General features: G+C 43.7%; 1 protein-coding gene across 1 annotated transcript; it reads right to left on the bottom strand.

The window, feature by feature from the left end:
• Window positions 1-5,950: 5,950 nt before the first annotated feature.
• LOC138132631 (uncharacterized) lies at window positions 5,951-18,491 on the bottom strand. The gene is made up of 5 exons (XM_069050220.1): window positions 18,357-18,491; window positions 17,901-17,957; window positions 16,705-17,085; window positions 9,602-9,917; window positions 5,951-6,203 (listed from the first exon to the last, which is right to left on the bottom strand). Exons 2-4 carry the CDS (start codon window positions 17,953-17,955, stop codon window positions 9,814-9,816), a joined length of 540 nt encoding a protein of 179 aa, XP_068906321.1. The 5' UTR covers window positions 17,956-17,957; window positions 18,357-18,491; the 3' UTR covers window positions 5,951-6,203; window positions 9,602-9,813.
• Between the last annotated feature and the right edge of the window lie 103 nt (window positions 18,492-18,594).

Below are 18,594 nucleotides of genomic sequence, written 5' to 3'. Positions count from 1 at the left end.
TCATAAAAATCTGTTGACAAATAACCGAGATATTAGGCTCGAAAGTCTAAGATGCTTAGATGGTAAACCTGTAAAGTAAACCTCGTCAGTTTTTTTTGTTCGTTTGTTGTGGTAGTCCTTCAGTGAAGGTTCCCATACCTATACTGCACCTAAAAATGTAGGTAGCACATGATAACCTGATTACATATTTAGAATTTTATGAAGTTTACCTTACAGGAGGTTACAAAAACCTGTTTGTTTTTTCAAAATATTCTAATTGACATATTTACAAATTTATACAGGGTGACTGACGAAAAACCTTTGATGCTGTATCTTGCTTATTTTTTATCCGATTTGAATAAATGACACGTCAAATGAAATAATTTTGAAGGCACTTCAATACCAACTTAATAAAATAAAAATCTTGTGTCCAGTTTTTGACAGATGAACATTAACTTCTTTTTTTCAAATAGCACTGTACATTTTTTTCTATTCAGTATTATAGAGATTTATCTTCTGAATATAAAAATGTAAAGAACTATACCCATTCATTAAACAAAAGTCGAGAAATTAAAGAGTGAATGTACAAAATTTAAAAATCAAATGACCAAAACAAACAAGAGCGAAGATTGTTCTAAATGCTCGAAATGACTAAGTAAGCTGTGAATATTCATTTGTCAAAACAGTTTGATAATAATAATGTTGCTGTGGAAGAAAATTTCCAAAGACGATTTAGTGTTAACGTGTGGTGTGGCATTTTTGGAGACAGAATGGACTAGTGGGTCCCTTTTTTATTGATAGGAGTCTCGATCAAAGAAAATATCATATTATTTATTATCAAACGACATAAGCAACTTTCTAGATGAGATACCATTAGCAGTGTTGAATAGAGTCGTGTTTCATCAGGACGGCGCCATACCACGTAATGCACGCATGAATTTTGTATTTTTAAATCATTTAAATCATTTTGGTGAACGATGAATGGGTGCTCATGGAGCTATTCGATGGCCCGCTACATCCCCAGATTTGAATCCATTGGATTTCTTTATCTTCATTCGAAACTTTCGAGAGAATGTTTATTTGACCCCACCAGGTACCCAAAAAGAGTTAAGAAAGTGGATAGTGCCAGTATGTCAGGAAAAACCCCGAAATTTTTTACTGAATGCAAAAGTGGGTATTTCTAGAAGGTATCGACAGTGACTGCAACAGCATTGAGGAAATTTTGAGCAACTAGAATAGATTTTGTATTGTTTACAAATTTGATTTCTTGATTTTTGATTTTCAATTTTTTTCAATTAAAATACATTTTTTGTTTTTTATTTTAATGCACGAATATTCAGAAGAAGATTCTTTATAAGAACGAATAAAAAAATATATAGAGTGTAATTTGAAAAAAAAGTTGGCTATCGTCTGTCAAAAAATAGATGTCGAAAAAAATATCGAATAGGATAATAATGAAGTGTTTTTTGAACTATTTAATTTGATGTGTCATTTATTCAAATCGGATGAATAATAAGTAAGATACAGCGTCAAAGGTTTTTCGTCAAACACCCTGTATGTATGTTACATTTCAAGAAGGCGGAACAATAAACTAAAGTATACAGGGTTATTACCATGATTGTAGTCCAAGCAGGCGTAAAAACTAAATGTGAAATTTATGGTTGCCGCTCCATATAAAAAACCTTAAAATGATGTGAATAAGTGAATATACACCGTTCACACACAAGGGGTCAATTCTTGACCGTTCGTAACTATGCGAACATTCGCAAAATTGCGGATTTTTTTTAAATCCAATTTTTGACTGTTCGTTTTGTTACGAATTCGCAAAATATTATTAGTTTTTTTTGCGAGCGGAATTATAAATGGTGTAAAATTACGATTGTGACATTTGTCAACATTTAACTGAAAATTAGTGAAAATGGATGATTTAATTAATCTTTTGCCAATCCGAAATTTGGAAAATGCCGAATTACGAAATGGTGCTGTTAACGCGAGGCATCCAGAAGATCCTTTTGTTCAACTGAATGAAAGACAATTTGTAAATATGTTTCGTCTCTAAGGATTTATGCCATTATTTAATAAATGGTTTTGAACCTTACTTAAGTCCACAGAAAAGGGCAACTGATCTTGATTTAAGGTCTAAGGTTAGTCTGAAATTATTCTCAGTGTAAGTATTTTTGCGTAAATTGATTCATAAATATTTTTTCTAAGGTGTTGGCAGCTTTACGATTTTTCGCTGGTGGGGCTTACCAGAGTGATGTTGCTTCAAATATATACAGGCTGGTCCAACACCTACTATTTTTGCGATTACACATTTAATAATTGATCAAAAATTCTGAAATTCGGTAGGCACAATCTACAAGTTAGCTCCATCACAAAAATTTTATTGAAAAAAATTGATCATGCTCAATCATACAGGGTTATTCTAAATGATTGTAGTCGAAGCAGGCGTGAAAACTGAATGTAAAATTTATGGTTGCCGCTCCACATAAAAAAACATCAAAATGATGCGAATCAGTGAGCACACACCGTTCACACACGGGAGTTAAATTGGGTGCAAAACAACTCAATATTTCTGGATTCAATCGTTAATTTAACAAAAATAAATAAAAATCACATCACCGCACTTTTCAACTAAAAAATGACAGTGACAGCGACAAGACTGACAGTTCACATGAAAGCGGCAAAAATGTAATAACATGGGCATGGCCTACTTCGACTACAATCATTTAGAATAACCATGTATAATTCAGCATGATCAATTTTTTCAATAAAATTTTTGTGATGGAGCTAACTTTATAGGGATTTAATATCAAATTGGTTCAAATATTGAAACTTTTTTTGGTCTACTAGTTACAGAGCTCCTCACCTTTTTGATTCATCCATTTCCGACTTTGAATTATAATTAGGTATTAGTGAAAATTGCGATCAAATATCAAGTTTTAGGAAGCTGGAATCCAAGACCGTTTACGGTAGAGCTGAATAGAACAGCTCGTAATGTGATGGCTCCCCAATAAATCTTTTTGACGCAGGACTGTCGGCTCCGCCGAAATCATTTTTCAGGTACTGGTGAAATTCCAGTGTATTTTAGGAACGATTCGAAGCTTTGCTGAACATTTACTGTAATTGATTTATGTAAGTGAGTGTGTACGTAATCGACAATTTATTTGAACTTTTCATCCGTAAAGGATTTTTCTTTAAATAAAAAAACTATATTTTTGCTGGACACTGTCAGCATTTGAGAATTTTCTCCTGTGTAAACGCATTTTGATAATTGCCATAACTTGTAAAACGAAATTTCAAGCTAATCTTATAGTATTTTACAGTAGAAGTCCGTTAGGATAGCCTTTACTGCCGAGCCAGAGATTTTGTGAGACGAGCTCGCAGAGCGAGTCGAATAATACTGGCGAGGCTGTAAAGGCCCTAACGGACGTGTATTGTACAATAGTTTTTGTAATATCTCTATGATTCGTTCACAATTATGTTTTTGAAATACATTTTTTTCGACGCCATCGAAAAAACCGAATGATTAATTGTTTCAATGTTGTTTGTCAGATTTGTTCAACGCTTAACTTTCCGTTGAAAATAAATGAATGAAATCAATAAAAAATCGCAATCAAGATATGCCCGATGTCCGGAAGTGAGGTATCGTTATTGCCTGCAAAATCGCGCTTGTGTTCGTCTTAAAATTGTGAAGTATCATCTTCGATCTTGTCTACATTTGCTGCTGTTTGTCAGATTTGTTCAACACAACTTTCCGTTGAAAATAAACGACTGAACGCAATAAAAAACCGCGATCAAGATATTCCCGATGTCCGGATGGCAGCAGAGCAAGTGAGGTCATCGTTATTCCCTGCAAAATCGCGCTTGTGTTGGTGTTAAAATTCTGAAGCATAATCTTCGATCTCGTCTACATCTGCTAGTGACATACGGATTTCGATTAATTCAAGGTGTGTCCCATAACATTAAACATTAATTATTGTACCAATTGTAAAAAAGTTGAAAAATAAAATTTAGATCTGCGTTGCTATAGTTATTTAGTCAATCATAACGGCCGCTCCCGCTCATAACGGACACCCTTAACGGACTCCGACCGTTATGAGGTTGTTTACATGGTGACAAACAATCCGGAAAGCCACCTTTAACAACTAGGTATTACAAAAAAGACTTTAAGCGATTTGGAGCCTTTACGAAGCTTGTCGAACAAATTGTTTTTCTGAATAAACTTCTTAGGTACCTGGTAATAAGGTTCGGTTGAATTGCAGTTTACAGGTAAATGTTTATTATCTAAAACATTCCAGGAATAATTAGGTAGTGTAATTTGGTTAAAAGGATATAAGAATTGGTCATCCTATTCTAGATTTTAGTGTTTATCACAGTGCAGTGCAGTTGGTTGCTACTTGTGATTCTTTGTTCGTTTTTGTTCTTGTGCTAGTGCTTTCGTTCAACTTTATAAACATTTAATATAAACTTTTATGAAAATTGACCTGCATCAACTGATTGAGCTACGTGAACGTAAGATTTTTGTCATTGGTGCATATTTCAGTCTGATTAGAACATCTGCATTAATTATGCCTTTTCAATATTCTTTCGAAGAAAAGGTCGAAATGATCCTTATTTATGACGAATGTCTTAGAAACGATGTTTTGGCCGCTGAAACCTACGCCGCAAGGTTTCCCAACCATAATCATCCTTCACCGCAGATATTCAAAACATTATTAACATCCTTACGTGAACGGGGAAGTTTTCAAGCCAAGAAAAAGATTGTCAATAATCATGTTGTCGCCAATGAACTCAATCAAGCGAGGGTATTAAACATGATTGAAAATGATCCCCACATTAGCAGCCGTGACATCAGTACCCAACTTGAAATCAGCATATCTAGTTTTGTCAGAATTTTATCTAAGCACAAATTTCATCCATATCACATGGAACTCCATCAGGAACTTCATGGTGATGATTTTCAAAATCGAGTAGCTTTTTGCGAATGGGCGGAAGAGCGGATTCGAAACGAAGAAAATTTTTTTGAAAGAGTTTTGTTTACGGATGAAACCACCTTCAAAATTAATGGAAGTGTAAATAAGCACAATATGCATTATTGGGCTGCAGAGAACCCGCACTGGACGCGACAACAAGACCACCAAAATCGTTGGTCCCTTAATGTCTGAGGAGGTGTTGTCAACATTCGCATAGTTGAAGGTCACTTAAATAGTGATATGTACAGGAACTTTTTACGAAACCACTTAGACGATTTATTAGATGCAGTAGTTCCTCTTAACCAGAGGTATCAATTATGGTTGCAGCATGATGGTGCACTAGCATTACAGCATTACAGTGTACTAGCCAGAGAAGAAGTACAAATGCAATTTGGAGAGAATTGGATAGGAAGGGGAGGACCTATTAATTGGCCAGCTCGGTCACCTGATTTAACTCCCCCCGACTTTTTTGTGGGGTACAATTAAGGAGCGGGTATTTCGAGAAATGCCAACTACACGTGAAGATATGATGGAACGTAGGGTAACTGTCCCAGTAATGAACACTGCGCCAGTAATGGACACCTTTGCTTGAAAATAAGCGCCAAAATGTTTGATTTTAGTAACGTTGTTATTCATGTAGTTCCAATACACATCACCGTTGAAGTTATGCGCATCTAACTTTAGTCTTGTGGGAGTACGGATAAATCTTAAAAATGGCTGTCCTGATTAGTTCCGTTTGAAGTGCTTCAGACGTTGGTGCATCGCTATGTTAAAATCTGAAAATTACTTAAGTGGAGACGTGTTACAGACTTTCGTGACGTGACGTTATAGATATATTTAAGAACACGAGATTGGAATGGTACAATTTTTGTGCGGGGTGACCATTATTCACACCAGAAATTCAAGAATGTATCAGTAAAGGACCCTGGGGGTGTTCATTACTGAAGTAAAGAAATTTAGTAATGGACACCCATCTAATTTGAAGTTAAATGATAAACTGATTTATATTTTTATTTGTAAAGCAATGGCAAAAACAAAGGGAAACGGAAAATCGAAAAAGAACCAGGCAAAGAGGACTTTTTTGCATATTCTGATGACAACATGCAAAAGGTAAACAAGCGATAACGGAAGGCGGCTTGAGTAGAAAAAAAGCTGCCCAACAGTTTGGGATTCCCTGGAATACCCTGAACAGAAAGTTGTCAGGTACTGTTCCTCTTCAGAGAAAAATGGGCCCTCGATCAGAATTATCTGAAACAGAAGAAAATACGTTTGTTACGTGGATTATTGCCATGGCGAAGAGGGGATTCCCAGTCCACAAAACTAATCTCCTTTTGTCAGTCAAAAAATTTCTAGAAGATAATGGTAGAGAAACGCGTTACTTTAATGAGTCTAAAACTCCGGGTCGATCATGGTTTGATGGGTTTCTAAAACGGCATCATGAGATTAAACAAAAACATGCTGAATCAGTAAGCAAGGCTCGAGCTGCAGTTACGCAAGATCGTATTCATGGTTGGTTTGCTGAGGTATAAGATTATTTTAAAGAAAAGAATCTGGAATCGGTTCCTTTGGATCCTAACCGCATATTCAATGGTGATGAGTCAGGATTTGCTTTGTGTCCAAAAAATGGGAAAGTTTTAGGGCCAGCCAGATCGAAAGAAGATTTTTATGAAAGAGTTACTTCTGAAAAAGAAAAGATAACCGTCGTGGACACATTTTCAGCTAATGGAAATGTTGTACCACCAATGCTCATTTTTCTTTACAAAAAGATGCCAAAAGCCATTGTTGAATCTGTTCCACACAATTGGGCACTTGGTAGGTCTGATTCTGGATGGATGGACACAACGCAAGCAAATATTTCCTGCAGTTGCGTCAAGTGAAAAGTATAGGGAATATTATCAAAATGAACTGGATAAGAAGTTGCTTCCTAAGTCAAAAAAGAAACAAAAATCTAAACCTATTGCTGAAAGTTCTGACTCAAATGTTAGTGTCACATACAATGACGAGGATCTAGACGTGAACGACATCGAAAATTTAAATTTGACAAATATGAAAACACGTATTACCCTGGTGAGTGTGTAGTGCTGAAAAAAATTTGTTGCATTTTTTTTAAGTCTAGGTACTAGATTCACAACAGTAGTATATATATTATAGTTATATATTATCTTTTCAGGAGTTATCATGAAGAGTGACGCTTAAGGGGCAGAAATTTGATCAATGGTTGGGCTAATGGATTCATGGAAGTGGCCAGTCAAAGACGATATACTGTATTATTTTAAAGAGTGTAGGGTGGTTTCGAATGTATATATTTATTGTAAATGTATAAAAGTGTTTCAAAAACACGGGTCGAGCTTCCACGGAGGTGTCGTCAGGGGGACCTGGTGATGCCTTCGGAGAAGAGGGTTCGGGATGTCAGGGTAAACACAGCGTCCACTTGTCGGCTTACTTTAGATTCGGAAAAGACCAGTGACCAGAGAGGGTGCTGCTGGAGGAGAGAGAGAGTTGTGTCACCGAAGCAAGCGCAACTGATGTATCAAGGAAATGATACATTTTCCATTCCCCCCGAAGGAGAGCGGGCTGCTGAGGCTTTCCAGAGCCTTTTCAGCCACACTGACGGGAAGATTCGGGATGGGTATGGTGAGGATGGGTGCAGAAGGAAGGTGGTAGGTACTGAGAGGTTGATACTGACCCAGCATTCGCCTTATCTGTGATATGAGACATACCACGATGTGATGGTGTCGGGAAACCTCTGAAGAAAACCCACACCTGGTCAGGCGGCACCGGGGTTAGAACCCGGGACCTTTCGAATGCAAAGTGGCGCGCTAGGCGCTTAGCCACAGTACTCGGTTGATGTATCTAATATAATAATAATTTGTCTGACGTTTTACGGAGTTAGAATCCTAGACTCATCTTTCCCCAATCTGACTGGCAGGCACCTACGCATGAAATGGTAGGGCTGTGTGACAGACTTGTCAAGTACCGAGTTACCGTACCCCCTTGCTGGTCGACTTCCAGTTGCGAACCCAGCAGGTCGAGAGTACGGTGGGGGGATTGTTGGAAAAACAAATCGCGAGAAGAAAGGGGGCTGTAGATGGCGTCGACGGAATGCTCCCGCTTATGTGTTACAACGAGGGGAAAAACTGCAGAAAAAACCCCTCGTCGAAACCGAAGAAGAATGGGGGAAACGCTCAAGAAAATAATTATAGACGAGACCATAAAAATTAACTCGGTTTGATTACACTTTTACCTGGTCCTTTGAAACATACTCGGGAGAGTTCAATTAATAATTTGCTTCGAAGAGGCTACGCGTTACTGCGGAGTTCTGAAACAAAAGCAACGGACAAAACATCGCGGGGGACAGGAAGTGGTGGTTGCTCTTCAGTCCTGTCGGAGGAGCAGACACTTCGGCCGTTTGTGGGGGAGTGGCAGGTGTTCGTCGTAATCGACGGCGTCGCGTACAAGTGGGTTTGGGTGTTGGGCCGCATTCTCAAAGAATTAGGAAATCAGTGATGAATGGAAGATTTGCTTCCCGATGGAGTTGCGAATTCCTCGAATTCGCGTGCTCGACTTGGGGAATGAATGTTAGGTGGTTGTCGAACTTGACGCCGAGATATTTGACGACGGGTGTCCAGGGGATGACACGGTTGAACATAGCGATTTCGCCGCCAGGTCGGAAATGACGCTTGGTAAACAAAATCGCGTTGCTTTTTTCCGGATTCACGTCGATTAGCCAAGTGCGAAACCATGATTCCAGACTTTCCACAGCGCGTTGAAGATCTCGCGCTTTTGTTGGGGGCCGGATTGACTTTGGTTTGAGGATTTTTTCCTCTGGTACCCTCGAGGGAACCTGGGGCATCCCCGATAGCTGGCGGTGTGTGCGCCACCGCAATTGGCCGGGACAGTTTTAGCCTTTTTGCAGGCTTGCGAGTCATGCTTATCGCCGCATTTCACGCACATGGGGTGGGCGCGACAGTGCTGCTGGGAGTGGTGAAATCTCTGACAGCGGTGACATTGAGCGGTGGTCCCTTTTTTGTGGGGCCGCTCGACGGTGATCAAGAGGTGGCAGACCGACCTCAATTGAAAGATTTGTTTCTGGTCTTTTAGGACCTCGACCAGGATCAGAGGGAGGGGTTTTTTGGACCTGGTGGAGATCATCCTGGTCACCTTGATTGGTGCCAGGCCTTGGTTCTCCAGGTCGGACTTGACGTCGTCGAGGGGCACCGTTCGGAACACGGCACGGAGTGTTTTCTCCTCGGGGAGAGTGAAAGAATGGAATGGCACTTTCCTCTCCTCGAGCAGGTGGATCAGCGCGCGGAAATCGTCGGAGGTCACCGGGTTGACACGGATGCCATCGACGCACGACTGAGCCTTTGTGAAGGCGATTTTCTTTTGTGTCATCGCGCTTGAGACCGACGACCATTTGGACGCGTCGCGGATGATCACAGGCGGAATTTTGCTTTCCGGCGGGGGCTTTTGTTGCACCACTGTTTTGGCGGGCGCGGGCCGGGTTGGCTGGGTCTGAGGGACCTGGGGGTTGGTCCGCTTGACCTTTTTGGGAGCCTACGCTGATGGAGACTCTCTACTGGGGCCAGAATTGACCGTCTGGGCCACGGGGTCTGGGTTCGAGGTGGGACGTTTTCGGTACCTACCTTGGACCTTGGTGAAGGGGGCCTCTGTTTCAGGCTCGACTGTCTCCTCCATCTTGATTTCCGAGTCGGGAGGTTCGGCCTGTTGAGAGTGGGCTGGGGCAGGCGAGAGCGGTGGTGAGACGTTGGTCAAGCGCTGGCTCTCCTCGAGGAGGGCGAGTCGAGCGCAATTTGTGACGAGATGATTCCTCATTTGCTCATGTCCTTGTTTCTCCCTAGGGAGAAGCTGGACCTCTTGCCTGACGGCGAAGAGTTCGTTCCTCATAATGAGGAAGTCCTCCTGTGAGATCTAGATCTCCGTTGGGGCCATTGCAGGCGTCTGGAAAAATTAAAAATTAATTTTTCCGCGCAGTGCTCGGACTCCGGGCCGGTTCCGACAAAAGTCGGAGCGGGCGCGACGAAGCGCTCGCTGCTGAATTGTTTATCCGAATGACGGACTTTTGCACAAGTGCGTTTTCTTAAACGACAATTATGACGACCGAGGACTGAACACTCAACCAACGTGATACCGCTCTTCGCGATTAAGTCCCGATTTTGTAAATATTGTACATAATTGTAAATAAAGAACACGTAGGTTAAGTTAGTTAAGTTAGATAAGTTAGGCTAAGTTTGTAAATATAGATAGGTTTCTTTTTCTGTTGTGAGTCGGCCGGGGCGAGGTGTTGTCGCGGCTGTTCCGCCGGCTTTATAGGCACAGGTTTTCTCTCGGCTGCGCCACCAAAGTTTCCGGCCGGACCAATCAGGAGCCGTCCTTGGCGCCTCGGCCCTCAGCCGGGCGCATATAAATATGGGGCTCATTTTTGTAAACGACACTCTCTCGCTTGCTTGTGATTAATTTTTTTCTCTCGTTTTAGATCGTCTGCCTGGCTCAACATCGTGCTCCGCCGATGAGTCGGATGACGCTCCGCTCTGAAAATTCTCGCAAGGGAGAAAGAAGACCAACTTCAGGAATGGCCCCCAGCCACGTCTCTCAGGCTCCCAGCCGCGACTCTCGGGCTCCCGGCTCTCACGCCTCGGGCCCCCACGCCTCGGGCTCCCGCGCCTCGGGCTCCCACCACTCGGGCTCCACTACCACAACCACAACCGAGGAATCAGACAGAACGAGTTCCTCTCGAAGATCCTCAACCGGTGAGTCTACTAAAACTAAAAAAACCGTAGCCTCGCAAAACACCCACGACCGCGTAGTTCAAGCGCTAAACCGCCCCGACTCGCCCACACGGAAACCCACTCTTTATAAATACACTATAAAAAACATTCCGGAAGAATTCGCGACACAAAAAAAATTCTACAATCTCTTAACTACTCACCTCGTCACCCGAAACATCCAAAAATTAATAGTCAACTGGAACCGTACCGCGCTCCTCATAACCTCTCTGCCAATTGACGATAAATTCACGGCCCAACTGAACTCAGCCACCGGATCAAAGAACATAACGTGTGCCCCCATCAATCAAAAAACCGCGATCAACCCCAACTCGGACAACCCCCGCAAGAAACCCCAATTCTCGGTCGTCATCACTCAGGTCGAGCACAACATCGACGAGAATGACATTAGCCAAACCCTCGCGTCTCTGGAGCTTCCGTTCGTAAGGCTCTGGAGAATCAAATCGCGACAGACAAACAAATTCACGAAATTAATTCGAGTCAACACCGAAGACACCGTGACAGTAGACTTTCTACTGAACAACGGTATAAACCTGTTCGGCAACCACCATCAGTGCGAGCCATCGAAGCCCCCGGAACCCACCCCCCTTCAATGCACCAAGTGCTACCAACTCGGACACCCCGCGACCGCCTGTACAAACAAACCCGCGTGCCCCAAATGCCCCGAAACTCACGCCCCCAACAACTGCGAGGCCGCGACCCCTAAGTGTCTTCTCTACGGAGGCGCTCACGCCGCCTGGTCACGCAAGTGCCCCAAATTCAAAGACACGCCCATCACTGACGAGGCCCCAATAGCTCCCAGGTACATTATCAACCCCCCCGCCGAGTTTGCCGACCCCGAAGTCCTCGTCGACGAATCCGCGGAATTTAAAATCAATACTAAACAGACCGTCGTTTTTGTTACAAAAATCTTATACGATCTTTGCCCCAAAATCCACTAATTGGTTGAACTCGCGTCGCGTCAAATACTTCGTACTAAAACGCGAATCAGCCACACCGGTCAGCGCATCTATTTCACTTTCGAGTAGTTGCCGACGCCCCCACGCTCGTCCGTCCTAACTTCCCCCCGTTTATGTACAGTACACAGTTTATTTACAAGCTCCGAAGAAGATAGCAGCATGGCTATTGAAACGTCAGCTACCCAGCAATCCAGACGACCGCGGCACAACCCGGAAAACAATAACCCTATAGTACACCTCCCAGTACTGGCGGCCCCAACCCCACTCCCCACCCCAACAACATAAACATAGCCACCGTGAACGTTGATGGCATCAAAACTAAATTTAACGCCCTCAAGGCCTTTATCGCGTCGGACCAAATTAAAATACTTTCAATTACCGAAACACACACGCAAAATCCGATTCACGTTCCCAACTTCAGCTCTTACAGCAGACCATCTAGATTCAACAACTTTTACCGCGGAGTAGCCCTTCTCATTGATTCAAATATAAACAGTATAAAACACGACCTTCCACCCCACCTCTCGGACCTAGAAGCGGTCGCCGCGGACGCGCAACTCAATAACAAAACGATTACAATAATTTCGTACTATAACCCCCCCTCGGAACCAATTTCACCGGAACTTTTCCAATACGTCTCCAGCCTCCGCTATTGCATAATACTAGGTGATTTCAACGCGAGACACACCGACTTTGGCGATAGAAGTACCAACGCGAACGGCCGTAAATTTTCCGAATTTATTAGCGATCTTTCAATTTACCGTCTCGAGAACCGCTCGGCAACATTTATTAGTCACAAGAACGTGGACGCGCAATCGATAGTCGATCACATCGTAATTACCGCGCACGTAGACTCAGAATCCTTCATAGGCACCACCGTCACATCCGACCACGAACCCCTTGTCGCGAAACTCTTCTTTGAGTTTCCACCTCCCCCCCCCGGAATTCATCCAAATTTTCCAATGCAAAAACGCCGACTGGGACAAGTATCGACGCGAAATAACGAGGACACTCACACACGCACAACACCCGCGAACACTCCAGACGAAATCGACGAACAAATAAACACATTCACAAACCGAGACACCGTTTTTAAACCGACAACGATCCCAAAAAATCGCACTCCACTACCGGCTAGAATCGTGAAACTAATTAAAGAAAAACGCAAAGTATACCGCGAATTTATCCAAACACGCGACCCCCTTCTCAAAACGTTATTTAATAAACTCAACGCGCAAATCAGACGCGACATAAACACATACCGCGAAGAAACGTGGATAAAAACTTGCGAATCTCTCGATTACCGCGACGACAAAAAATTTTGGAACAAATTTAAAGTCATTACCGGACAAAAACGGAAAACGAACCACTATCTCGCGACCGACGCGCATATTTACTACACGCCAGAAGAACGCGCCAACTGTTTTGCCGAAGTATTAGACGTAATTCATCAAGTCCCAAACGACCCTAATTTCAACGCCAACAACGTTCACGCCTTCAAAAACATCCCACTCATCGACCCTCTTCCTCACCCCCTTCACGACGAACACCTTACAGACAACATAACTACCGACGAAGTCAAAACTATCATCTCTCTTTTAAAAAACACGAAAGCCCCGGGACCCGACCAAATTAGATCCATTCATCTCAAAAACCTTCCCGACTCCGCCTTCCAAGCTCTGACTGACATCTTCAATAATTGCATGAATAACCTCTATTTTCCCACTGCATGGAAAACTGCCCACACTGTCATGATCCCCAAACCGGGCAAATGCCCCAACGACCCCAAATCTTACCGCCCCATCTCACTTCTTAGCATCACTGGCAAAATCTTTGAAAGAATCTTAACTAACCGTCTCCAACTCACGCTAGAATCTAACAATCTTCTTCCCCCCGAACAATTCGGCTTTCGTGCTCAACGCTCCACTCACAACCCCCTTGCAGAACTTCAAACCGATATCACAAGACACGCCAACCTTGGCGAGTGCACCGTAGGTGTCTTCCTCGACATCGAAAGAGCATTCGACAAGGTCTGGCACGACGGACTCGTGCAGAAACTCCTAAACCTCCGCCTGAACCTCAAATTCACCAAACTTATCTCCTCCTTCCTAACCAACAGATCCTGCAGGATCAAAGTAAACAAAACCCTTTCAAATACCGTCCACCTGAAAGCCGGAGTCCCCCAGGGCTCCGTACTTTCACCACTACTGTACATTGTATACTGCAGAGATTTTCCCATTTCAGACATCCAGAGGACCAAGACGAGAATGTTCGCGGACGACACGGCCATCTGGTGCTCCCAGAGAAGCTCCGAGAAAGCCACGAGCATCGTCCAAAAAGAGCTTCACCGCATCGAGAAGTGGACCATTGGCGAGTAAAGATCAATCCCACCAAAAGTCAATCCATCCTTTTCACTTTCCCTAAAGCGCAGAAACAAAGAACACTTTTTACGCAATCGAGACTCATAATAAACCGCGACGTAATTCCTAAAAACAACACCGTCCAATATTTAGGCATCACAGTTTCCTCCACTTGCACTCTACACGCGGATCTCAAGGCCACACTTAAAAAAGCGCGAAACCGAGCTAACTTACTTTATAAAATCCGAGGCCGACTTCGCGGCTGCGCCCCCGAAACACTCCTGCATACATACAATTCATTCATTCGACCGGTATTCGAATACAGAGCTCTCCTTTATTCAACACTCCCAAAACGAGCAGCATTCAAAATTTACTCATTCGAACGGCACATACTCCGCGACATGTTCAGACTCCACCGGCAACACCCATCCAACACACTCTACTCGTATGACGTCACTAAAACAACACCGATCTCCGAGCGCCTCACGCTTCACCAAGCACGCTACGTTGAACGCACACTTAACGGCAACAACACCATAGCTAAACAAACACTACACACTTCACATAAACTCCCGACAAAAAACGGACTTCTAAACCGCGTTCCAAAAAAACCCAAAGTAAAAATCAAACACCTCCCCACGGCCATACTCTCCTCAAAATACCCCCATTTTCCACCTGAACTCCAGCTACTCGTCGACGAGACACCTCTCTCGATGAGATGAAGCCGTCCACACTCCCAGCTCCCAAAGGACGAGCCCCCCATCTCCCTTCCCAGTTCCCCACTAAAATCTGTTTCAGGTCACCAAGCTCCCCCAGGACCTAGAGGACATCAACCAGGAACCTAGCCACCACCGGAAGCGACCAAGGCCCAGGACCAGGACCAGGACAAGCACCAGGACCCAGCCCAGGACCAGGACCAGGACCAGGACCCAGACCAGGACCAGGAGCCAGACCAGGACCCAGACCAAGGAATAAAAACACAGATTTATATAGAGCCACCCAAATTATCATTGCATTGTATAGAGTCACTTAACCCAGAATTATTTTTTTTTGCATTACTCTTGTCAATTCATTTTTATTCACATACTTTTCTTTTTTATTTATTTTTTATTATATTTAAATTCGACCTCGTTTCCACTCTGCTGAAAAGGCCATAAGCCTCAGCGGCAGCTTCACTGCACATTATATTGTTACAATAATTTATCATGACATGTATTACATAAACTTCTGAATAAATGTATTTGAATCTGAATATGAATCTTGTAAACGACACTCCGGATCAGATCGAGAATGAGGCTAGTAAAGATCAATCCCACCAAAAGTCAATCCATCCTTTTCACTTTCCCTAAAGCGCAGAAACAAAGAACACTTTTTACGCAATCGAGACTCATAATAAACCGCGACGTAATTCCTAAAAACAACACCGTCCAATATTTAGGCATCACAGTTTCCTCCACTTGCACTCTACACGCGGATCTCAAGGCCACACTTAAAAAAGCGCGAAACCGAGCTAACTTACTTTATAAAATCCGAGGCCGACTTCGCGGCTGCGCCCCCGAAACACTCCTGCATACATACAATTCATTCATTCGACCGGTATTCGAATACAGAGCTCTCCTTTATTCAACACTCCCAAAACGAGCAGCATTCAAAATTTACTCATTCGAACGGCACATACTCCGCGACATGTTCAGACTCCACCGGCAACACCCATCCAACACACTCTACTCGTATGACGTCACTAAAACAACACCGATCTCCGAGCGCCTCACGCTTCACCAAGCACGCTACGTTGAACGCACACTTAACGGCAACAACACCATAGCTAAACAAACACTACACACTTCACATAAACTCCCGACAAAAAACGGACTTCTAAACCGCGTTCCAAAAAAACCCAAAGTAAAAATCAAACACCTCCCCACGGCCATACTCTCCTCAAAATACCCCCATTTTCCACCTGAACTCCAGCTACTCGTCGACGAGACACCTCTCTCGATGAGATGAAGCCGTCCACACTCCCAGCTCCCAAAGGACGAGCCCCCCATCTCCCTTCCCAGTTCCCCACTAAAATCTGTTTCAGGTCACCAAGCTCCCCCAGGACCTAGAGGACATCAACCAGGAACCTAGCCACCACCGGAAGCGACCAAGGCCCAGGACCAGGACCAGGACAAGCACCAGGACCCAGCCCAGGACCAGGACCAGGACCAGGACCCAGACCAGGACCAGGAGCCAGACCAGGACCCAGACCAAGGAATAAAAACACAGATTTATATAGAGCCACCCAAATTATCATTGCATTGTATAGAGTCACTTAACCCAGAATTATTTTTTTTTGCATTACTCTTGTCAATTCATTTTTATTCACATACTTTTCTTTTTTATTTATTTTTTATTATATTTAAATTCGACCTCGTTTCCACTCTGCTGAAAAGGCCATAAGCCTCAGCGGCAGCTTCACTGCACATTATATTGTTACAATAATTTATCATGACATGTATTACATAAACTTCTGAATAAATGTATTTGAATCTGAATATGAATCTTGTAAACGACACTCCGGATCAGATCGAGAATGAGGCTAGAATAAAATCTCTGACCCAGTTCGAGTTTTTTTTCTTACCGAGAGGTCCCTGCGTTGGCACTATCGCCCAACCACGTCCCGCTTCGCAAAAAACGACATCTTCTTCTCCGACAAACCGAGGGGTCCCTGTGCTGGCGCTATCGACCAGCCACCCCTCATACCAGCCGCCGTCAACAAGGGGTCCCTGCGCTGGCACAATCGTCCAGCCACCCCTCGTCTGACCGCTCCAGCCCGTCACCGTCGTCGCTGCTAGACGCTCGGTGGCCCCGAGTGGACTCCATCGTCCCGTGGCGCTTCGCCCCTTGGCGCGTCGCCCCCTTGGAGCTTCGCTCCCTTGGCACTCCGCCCCCCTGGGCTCCGCCCCGTTGACGAGGACGTCCCCCCATAACAAACGGCACGACACAATTCTCGCAGAGAACACTGAAAACACATCCGAACTTCACTAAAGCGACGCTCGAACTGTTGAACCCTACCCGTAACGCTTACAAAAGGTGAGCCCATATTTATGTGCGCCCGGCTGCGGGCCGAGGTGCCAAAGGGCGGTCGTGATTGGCCGGCCGGGTAGTAAAGGCGACGCTGTCGAGAGAGGGTGAGAGCCTACAAGGGGGGCGAAACAGCCGCGCGCGCTCACTATAGGACGCACCCCCGTCGACAGCACATCGTTCCCAGTCGGCTCACAATGAAAAAGAATCCTTAACTATATTTACAAACTTAGCCTAACTTATCTAACTTAACTAACTTAATTAACTTAATCTAACCTAACCTAAACAAAATCGGGGCTTGGAAACCTAGCGCTGCATCACCACACAGGAACGACGTCGTTGCACAGCACACCTACACCTAACAATCGCTTTAACGATCACTTGGAGCGCACTCGACAAATCACATCCGTCTCTCACGAAAGCAAGATTCGACTGGTTGATGTATCAAGGGGATGCAATTTCTTTTATACCCTCGTCCGGTGGCCTGAGGGCATGCAAAAGAGCGCGTGGAAACTTGACCAATGGGCGAGAGCCTGGCTAAGAGCGAGAGCCGCACCGGGAAGATGGAGTCGCGCCCTCGAGATCGTACTAGTGGAGCGTCGCGGAACTATTCCCGGTCGCGAGGGTGTATTTGCGTTACAAGAGGATATAATTTGTAATATTGCAGAGCCCAAACAAAAAAAACAGAGGGGTCACTACAGTGTGCCTGCAATGGCTAAATTTTTAAAATAAAAAAAAGTGTTCATTACTCACCCAAAATGTGTTCATTATTGGTGTTAGTGTGTCCAGCACTGGCATATGTGACCATTGCTTAAAAAATATTTTATAAAAAATTCAAATAATGAATTTATAAGCTTAAACTTATGCTAGAAAAAAGTACACAAAATTTACTTTCTTTTGGTGTACGTCAAATTTGCTTCCATAAAACTTAGATTCGATCTAAGTCTTTGTTGTTACGCCACTGCAACGATTTACCGAACCGTTCCGTAGCACCAATCGTGGTGCGCCGGCTCTCGCCATCCTAAAACGCGTGGACTGTATTTTGTAACATCTGTTCGTTGATGTTACAACAACATTTAAATTATTCATTAGTCGTTTATACACTTCATTTTTCAAGTAGCCGAACACAGAAAAGTCTAAGGGAGTTAAGTCAAGTGATGTAAATGCAAGTTCTCCTCTAACAATTTTATGACAAGTGGGTATACCTACCAGTTTGGAAAGACAATCTAGTACGGGATGTTGTCAGATGTGCTTCTAAATAATGTCGTATATTTTCAACTTCATCTTCTTTCACCTTGGACGACCTGACGATTTCCCCCTTTTCAATAGGTACTACTGATAGTAACAAAATTCCGTTTCGGTTTTGCGTGGGCGCTCTTCACTTTTTAGGGGGGGCGAGTTAGCGGGTGATTTTACCGACCGATAACATCGTCACAGTACCTACTCG

The sequence above is a fragment of the Tenebrio molitor genome, chromosome 6 (assembly GCF_963966145.1).
Source record: "Tenebrio molitor chromosome 6, icTenMoli1.1, whole genome shotgun sequence".
NCBI lineage: Eukaryota > Metazoa > Arthropoda > Insecta > Coleoptera > Tenebrionidae > Tenebrio > Tenebrio molitor.
This window is presented reverse-complemented; position numbering and strand designations above follow the sequence as displayed.